The sequence below is a fragment of the Cupressus sempervirens genome, chromosome 6, assembly GCF_028749045.1.
Source record: "Cupressus sempervirens isolate cs-2001-9-10 chromosome 6, ASM2874904v1, whole genome shotgun sequence".
NCBI lineage: Eukaryota > Viridiplantae > Streptophyta > Pinopsida > Cupressales > Cupressaceae > Cupressus > Cupressus sempervirens.
Window position 1 is genome coordinate 294,812,395 of NC_143123.1, and position 9,291 is coordinate 294,821,685.

Consider the following 9,291-nt stretch of genomic DNA (forward strand, 5'->3'; position numbering starts at 1 on the left):
TTTTGTATATAGTTCATTCTTGTCTCTGGTTTCAAATGTTTACTTCTAATTAGTTGTATTGGTAGTTTTATTTCCTCATTGTTCAATGTAGCTTTCATGGAGAAGAGAACAAGACAGAATAAATTTATTGTTGTATGAAAAAATTTCTTCAATGGATGTGGCTACTAAATATGTTAATTAAGATAGAAAATCATAAGTCTAAATAGATTCCTTAATGATAGGGAGATTTATTGATTACAATTCTTAATCATTGCAATAAAAATTGCATTAGCATTATTAAAAATTCAACAATATATAATGTTCTCACATCATCATGGAGAAATAATTTTCATAAAATTGACTCTTATATATTCTTTCACACTTTTAACATCATCTAAATTGTTGTGTTGGGACTTATAACTTCCCTTTCATGAATTAATTTTTCCACTATTCAAGTCATTTGTATAACATATATCCCAAATTTCACCATATTTGTACTCTAGATATTCCAACACTATACCTAAATCTCATACTTCCCTTAACTATGTCCCTTATTTTAGTGTAAGATTTAACCACTTATTAACCCTAACCATAACACTGAGTGTCATATAAATGAAATTGTAAACCTTGGATCCTAACTTTAACTCTTACTCTATATATGATTGTACTAATCATTTAGTAAATTATATACCATAGCCTAACCCTATATGTATAAGTAATTAGAAATAATATCATATTTATTATAAGTGAGAGTATGTATAAACACACGCCCAGAGAGAGAGAGAGAGAGAGAGAGAGAGAGAGAGAGAGAGAGAGGTGTATCTAGAGAGCATAAAGGGAGAGAGAGATTAGGAGGAGTATCTAGAAAGTAGGCTGAAAGATAAGTGGGTGTATTTAGAGATTAGAGAGACAAATTAGGGGCATATATAGAGACTAGAGAGAGAGAGGGTATATTTAGATAGTGGAAGAGATATTAATGGGCGTAGTTAGAGAGAGAGAGGGAGAGAGAGAGGGGAGGGAGAGAGGGAGAGGGGGGGGGAGGGATTACATTATTAAAAAGTTTAATAACTTGTATCATAATAGCACTAATCATGGGCACTATAATAGAACTAACCCACATTAAAATTTAACCTGTCAATTATCCTAACACCAAGGTAAAGTGTAATAATAGCACTAGTATCAGCTATAATATGATTAGTAACCCAAAAATTATCTTAACCACAATAATAAGACAAACCCTAACTCTAACTCTAACTCTAACTCTAACTAGATAATTCTAATTTTAACCCTAACCCTAACCCTAACTCTAACTCTATCTCTAACTTTAATTCTCCCCCTAACCCTAACCTTAACCCTTTATAATCCTAAATCTAATGCTAATTCTAACCCTAACCTTAATTCTAGCCCTAACCCCAAGCCTTACTATAACTCTAATCCGAACTCCAATTCTAACTCTAACGCTAATTCTAGCCCTAACCTTAATTCTAACCCTAACCCCAAGCCTTACTATAACTCTAATCCTAACTCCAATTTTAACTCTAACGCTAATTGTAACCCTAATTGTAACCCATATTCTAACTCTAACCCTAACTCTAACTCCAACTCTATCCCTAACCCTAACCCTACCCCTACCCTTAATTCTAACCCTAACTCTTACTCTAACTATAACTATAACTCTAACTCTAATTGTAACCCTAACACTAACCCTAAAACTACCCATAATCCTAATCCTAACACTATATATAATGCTAATCCTAGCCCTAACACTATATGTAACTCTAACTCTAATCCCAACCCTAATTCTAATCATAAACACAATCCTAATTCTAACCCTAACTCTAATTCTAAGCCTAAATCTAACCCTAACCCTAGCCCCAACCTTACATCTAACCCTAACCCAACTCTATCTCCAACTTTAACTCTAACTTGATCCCTAACTCTAACTCTACTTCTAACCCTAACTCTAATCCTAACCCTAGCCTCAATTCTAGCCCCAATTCTAACCCTAACACTAACACTAACACTAACACTAAAACTAACACTAATTATAACCCTAACCCTAATTCTAACCATAACCCTTATGCTAACCATAATCCTAGCCCTAATTCTAACCCTACCTCTAACTCTAACTCTTGTTCTAATTCTAATTCTAACTCTAACTCTAGCTCAAATCCTACCTCTAAATCTAACCCTAACCCTAACCCTAATTCTAACCCTAACTTTATTTGTAACCCTAATTCTAGCCCTAACCCTAATTCTTACCCTTACCCTAACTCTAACTCTAACTCAATATGTAACCCTAATTATATTTGTAACCCTAATTCTAACCCTAACCCTAATTCTAACTCTAACTCTAATTGTAACTCTAATTCTACTCTTAATCCTAATCCTAACTCTAACCCTAATTCTAACCCTAACCCAATTCTAGCTCTAACCCTAACCTAATTCTAACCCTAACTATAACTTTGATCCTAACTCTAACCCTAACTATAACTCTAACTCTAATTCTTACCCTAACCCTAATCCTAATCCTAATTCTAACCCTAACTCTAACTTTAATGCTAATTCTAATCCTAACCCTAATTCTAACCCTGATTCTTACCCTAAATCCAACTCTAACTCTAACCCTAACTCCAACTCTAACCCTAACTCCAACTCTAACTTTATCTCTACTTCTAACCCTACCCCTAATTCTAACCCTAACTCTAACTCTGACTCTTTTTGTAACCCTAACCCCAATATTAACCCTAACCCTAACTTTGATTATAAACCTACCCCTAATCCTAACCCTAACACTATATATAACTCTAACTCTAACCCTAACCCTAAATCTAATCAGGTAACTTTAACCCTAACCCTAATCTAACCCTGACCACAACTCTATCTCTAACTTTAACTCAAACTCTAACTTGAACCCTAACTCTAACTTTAATTCTAATGATAACCCTAACCCTAATTTTATCCCCACTTCTAACCCTAAGACAACCTCTAATTTTAACTCTAACTCTAATTGTAACCCTAACCCTAATGCTAACCCTAATCCTAACCCTAACACTAACCCTAAACCTAATGCTAACCCTAACCATAACCCTAACACTAACCCTAACCCTAACTCTAACACCAATTCTAATCCTAACCTTAATTCTAACGCTAAATATAACCTTGACTCTAACTCTAACTCTAACTCCAACTCTTATTCTAACTCTAATTCTAACTCTATCTCGAACCCTCACCCTAGCTCTTATTCTAACCCTAACACTAACCCTAATTGTATTTGTGACCCTAATTCTAATCCTCACCCTAATTCTTACCCTTACCATAACCCTAACTCTAACTCTAATCCTAACTATATTTGTAACCCTAATTCTAACCCTAACCCTAATCCCAACTCTAACTCTACTTTTAAACCTAACCCTAACTCTAACCCTCACTGTAACTCTAACCTTGACCCTAACTCTAGCTCTAATTGTAAACCTAACCCTAACAAGAACCCTAACTCTAATTCAAACCCTATACCTTACCCTAATTTTCATCCTAATGCTAACCCTAACTCTAACTCCAACCCTAACCCTAACCTTAACCTTAACACTAACCCTAACCTTAATTCTAACCTTAACCTTGAACTTAACTCTAACTCTAACCCTGACCCTAACCTTAACCATAAACATTAATTTGTCCCTAACTCTAACCCTAAATCTAACTCTACCATAATTGGACTCTAACCATAACCCTAACCCTAACTTTAATGCTGGCTCAAAACTTAACCCTAATCGTAACTCTAGAACCTTAACCCTTACTCAAGCCCTAACCCTAACCCTGGCCCTACTATAACCCTAACCATAACCATAACCATAAGTCTAACCCTAACCTTAACCATGAGCATAACTCTAACCCTAAACTTAACCATAAACATAACTCTATGCCTAACTCTAACCCTAAATCTAACTCTACCATAATTAGACTCTAACCCTAACCCTAACCCTAACTTTAATTCTAACTAAAACCCTAACCCTAATCCTAAATCTAACCTTAATCCTGACTCAAACCCTAACCCTATCCATACAATAACCCTAACTCGAGCCCTATGATAACCCTAACCCTAACCATAACTCTAACCCTCACCTTAACCATAAGCATAACTCTAATCCTAAATCTAACTCTACTATAATTGGACTCTAACCCTAACCCTAACCCTAACTTTAATCCTAACTCAAACCCTAACCTTGACTCTAACCTTAACCCTGACTCAAACCCTAACCCTAGCCTTACTATAACACTAACCCTAACCATAACCATAACTCTAACCCTAACCTTAACCATGACCATAACTCTAACCTTAACCATAAACATAACTCTAATCCGAACCTTAACCATAACTCTAACAATAACCATAACCTTAACTCTAACCCTAACCTTAACCATAAACATAACTCTAATCCGAACCTTAACCATAACTCTAACAATAACCATAACCATAACTCTAACCCTAACCTTAACCATAACTCAAACCCTAACCCTAACTCCAACCCTAACCCTAATGCTAACCCTAACCCTTATTCTATCCCTAAGGTTAACATTAACTATAATGGTAACTTTGTCCCTAACCATATATCTATGTTTGACTATAACATTTTACATTACAATATGCCAAAAATAAAATTACATTTTTTTAATCTAAATTAAACTCCATAAATTAAATTTAAAATAAAATAAAATTTGAAGCATAATTTTATAGTAACTTTATAAAATTAATTAACAATTTTATAATAAACTTATCAAAATATAAATAAAAAGTAAATGTTTTTCCTATTGCGCCATGACTGGTACTAGCTTATATATACCTATATATATTATGCCAAGAGTAATCATTCTCAAGGCGCCTATTTTTTTCATAAATCCCAGTTTTGATTAAAATAACCTTGGGATTAAATAAAAATAGGCGCCTCAAGAACGATTACTCTTGATAGAACGATTACTCTCAGCATTATATATATATAAGCTAGTTGATATAACGAATTATAATATGATTGAATGAAAAGATATTGAATTTTGTCATTTGGTAGACGAGACCATTTTAAATGTAAAATAAGTGCTAGATAGTGGCAATACTTGTATTTAAGTTTAGAAATTAATTATAATTATATTATTAAATATATATATAATTTTAATAATTTTATTATATTTAATTAAGATATTTTATTATTACAACATTAATTGATATACCCAATTTTATATGGAAATATGATTGAATAGAAAGATATTGAATTTTGTCATTTGGTAGATGAGACCATTTTATATGGAAAACAAGTGCTAGATAGCAGTAGTACTTGTATTTTCTATTGAGATTCATATTTTGTGATTTAAGTTTATAAATATACAAGTGTCACATAAGACTTTTGCAATAAACTGATATATATATTTTTAACATTAATCAATATTAACTCTAACAACAAAAGATAATTCGATTTCTACCTGAGATTGTTGTTTACTTGAGATGATTATTGTTTAGATTTTGTCGAAGTTTTAAAATAATAAAATCTATATTTTTTATATATTTAAATAAAATTGAATTTTGATGTATTATATCTATTTGTTTCATTTAACAATTTGTTAGCTAATAGGTATAAGGTTTTCATCTATAATCAAGAAAAGAAGAGATACAACATAAAATTGGCAAAAGATAATAATGAGTAATATTTAATATAATAACAATACAAATTTAAATTCCTTTTATGATGATTAATAGTTATATCCAAAACTTTCTCCCAAATCATTGTGTGGGTCCCTTATAAGACACAATGATTTCAAAAACTCAAAAATATAAATTTTAACTTTATAAAACTTAAATATTGCAAATAAATGAAAAAACAAAATGATGTCATTTATAGAAAGTGACTCATAATTGAACCATTTTATATGGAGAATAAAAATATATAAAAACATATTTAATTTTATCAATTAGTAGATGACGCCATTTTATGTGGAAGAATAAAAATGAATATTGAAATATTGAATTTTGTCAATTGAAAGATGAGACCATTTAATATGGAAAATAGCTAAAACTAATATAAAATTCCCATTCGATCATAATATTACTCAAGGAGTTTGTAGGAAAGGATCGTAGTAATGACTGATTACGAACGGTTTGGCGAGGCCCACATTTAACGGGAAACTCTTAATTCTATGGGGGCGCTACAAGTGTGTGGCCTCCTTCTTGGGCGCATATCCGTTACCTACATCTCCATTCGAAAATTTGAATACCAGTGTATAAAGAGGCAGGATTGGGGTTTGAAGAAGGCGGGTAATTTCGGAGAGGGGCAGCGGCGATCGAGATTGAGAAGCAGAGCAGAAGCGGCGGATAATTCAGAGTCTTAAGCAGAGGTAGGTTCTCTTGTAAGCACTGCAGCTTCATGTCTAGGTTTTTCAGAACTCGATTTTTTCACATTTGATCAACATTCCAGATTTTTATTTTGATGATAGGTTTTCTTTAAATCATATGGTATTATATGAACAATGTGGCAGATTAACATTTTGAGGGAGGGATTTTGAGAAGTGATGCCAGAAACGAGGAACGCTGAGATGTTGGGAAGGGCTTCGTTGAGGGCGAGGAAAAAGGAAAATATGGTGTCAAACCCTGAGATGTTGGCAAGGGCCCTGTTGAGGGCGAGGGAGAAGGAAAATATGGCGTCATACTTTCCCACAATAAAAGGGGCAGAAATAAGGAGCCCTTTACCTGCTCGTGCTCTCACGGACATCACAGAGTGCCTGCAGATTCTTGAGGTCACCAGAACTAGACAGCCGAAGCCTAGGGCTGGCGTTAGACGGCCTATGATTCACGCCACCCCTTCCCAGGAGATTCATGGGATACCTACTCTGCAAGATTTGGAGGTTGCCTTACCAACTCCATTATTCGTCCCGCAAGAAACAGAGGCCACCATGGCGAACCCAATTGTGGTTATGCAACAGATTCAAGAAGAGCAAAGTGGAAGGGGCAGAGGAGGCGCTCATTCCCAACCGAAGAAGAAATCTAGTTTGAAGCCATTGATGAAAATGCGTTGAAACAGTTTGTTTCATAATTATTTTCCGGCCCAAAAACCTCTAAGTTAGAGGTTTTGTTTCTCAAAAGCTGCGGATGTCTCAATTGTTCATTAGGCCAGATGTGTAATTAGTTCACAACTTTGTCGAAATGGCTTCTAACTCAAGGCCATTTGCAAAACTATTTTTCTTTGACTGGATTGGAATTTTGGAAGTTTTGTCCCTCAAAAGCTTCAGATATTTTACTCAATTGTTCATGCAGCCGGATTTGTAATTAGTTCATTAATTTTGTTGAACACCCAATTGCCCTTCTAACTCAGGGTCATTTCCAAAGCTACTTGTTATTAGTTTAATTATTTTCTTTGTAATTCTCAGTCATAACATTGTAAGGCATCATTTTTGTAAGTATTCACTGATTGGCTACAACAGATTCACGCCTCACTAGCAAACCTTGATTCTGCCTCACTTTATTCTTTCAAATTAGCAGATCTTGGTTGTGGATTCCCATGCTTAGTGATAATTGCTTTGAATTTGGACGATTGTAGCATATATAGCCATGGCAATGTGTCATTTGTACTGAGTTTTGAAATTTGGTAATTGGTTGTTATCTATAGTTTGTTGGATTTTTTAAGATACATTTGTCAAAGTTTTGTTTGCTTCAGTCTTGAATTATCAGTTGGTATGAGTTTTCCACCGATCATACAGTATGGAAAATTGCTTTTGCATTTATTGTATAGTTTTTGCATTTGATGTTTTAGATCATATTCAATTGACTTCCAACAGATTTACTGTTATATCTTGGTTCTGCCTCTGTGTGTTTTTTTGTAATTTAACAAATCTTATTTCTGAATTTCCATATCTATTGATATATATTTTTTATGAGTAATTTTATTTATTAATATTGTTGAAATTAATTATTATTATGTATTAATCTCAAGATCACAATTTACCTCTCTTGCCTCATATCTACTCATAATCCCTTTACTCATATGTTGTAAGCTCTTGCCTCATATCTATTGATAATTGCGTTGATATTTGATGATTGCAATATATAACTTTTGCAATGTGTCTGCTCGTGGTCTCACGGATATCACAGAGTGCCTGCAGGTTCTTCAGATCACCAGAACTAGACAGCCGAAGCCTAGGGCTAGGGTTAGACGGCCTATTATTCATGCCATACCTTCCCAGGAGATTCATGAGATACCTATTCTGAAAGAAATGGAGGTTGCCTTACCAACTCCATTATTCGTCCCGTAAGAAACAGAGATCACCATGGCGAACTCAATTCTAGTTATGCAACAGCTTCAAGAACAGCACAGTGGAAGGGGGAGAGGAGGCGCTCATTCCCAACGGAAGAAGAAATCTAGTTTGAAGCCATTGAAGAATGCGTTGAAACAGTTTGTTTCACAATTATTTTCCTGCCCAAGGAGGTTTTGTTTCTCAAAAGCTGTAGATATTTTACTATAAATCTGCAGATATTTAACTCGATTGTTCGTTAGGCCAGATTTGTAATTAGTTCACATCCTTGTCGAAATGGCTTCTAACTCAGGGCCATTTCCAAAACTTATTTGTTCTTTGACTGGATTGAAATTTTGGGAGTTTTGTTTCTCAAAAGCCTCAGATATTTTACTCAATAGTTCATACGGCCGGATTTGTAATTAGTTCATTTATTTTGTTGAACACCCAATTGCCCTTCCAACTCGGTCATTTCCAAACTTATTTGTCAATTTTATCATTCCTTTGTAATTCTCAGTCATAAAATTTGTAAGGCTTTATTTTTGTAAGTATTCACTGATCGGCTACAACAGATTGACGCCTCACTAGCAAATCTTGGTTCTGCCTCACTTTATTCTTTCAAATTAGCAGATCTTGGTTCTGGATTCCCATGCCTAGTAATGATTGCTTTGAAATAGGACTGTAGCATTTAGCCATGGCAATGTGTCATTTGTCCAGATTTTTGAAATTTGGTAACTGGTTCATTTGATCATATTCAATCGACTGCAACAGATTTACGCCTCACTAGCAAATCTTTTGGTCCTGCCTCACTGTTTTCTTTCATTTTGACAAATCTTGTTTCTGGATTCCCATATCTGCTGATAATTGCTCTCATATTTGAGGATTGTAATATATAGCTTTGGCATTGTGGCGTTTGGCCAGATCTATAAAATTTGGTAATTGATTGTAATCTCTAGTTTGTTGGGTTTTTATAAGATACATTTGTGAAGTTTTTGTTTGTTTTAGTTGGTATGAATTTATCACGCAGATCGAGTATAGAAA

General features: G+C 34.1%; 1 protein-coding gene across 2 annotated transcripts; it reads left to right on the forward strand.

Moving 5' to 3' along the window:
* Nucleotides 1-6,080: 6,080 nt before the first annotated feature.
* On the forward strand, nt 6,081-7,442 carry LOC149552375 (uncharacterized). Of its 2 annotated transcripts, none has more exons than XM_089789783.1 (2): nt 6,081-6,360; nt 6,460-7,442. In XM_089789783.1, the coding sequence occupies exon 2, from the start codon at nt 6,535-6,537 to the stop codon at nt 7,036-7,038; it is 504 nt and encodes a 167-aa protein (XP_089645909.1). In that variant the 5' UTR covers nt 6,081-6,360; nt 6,460-6,534; the 3' UTR covers nt 7,039-7,442. The 2 variants fall into 2 exon arrangements, with proteins under 2 accessions (XP_089645909.1, XP_089645908.1); XM_089789782.1 differs by having other exon boundaries at nt 6,502-7,442.
* Nucleotides 7,443-9,291: the final 1,849 nt, after the last annotated feature.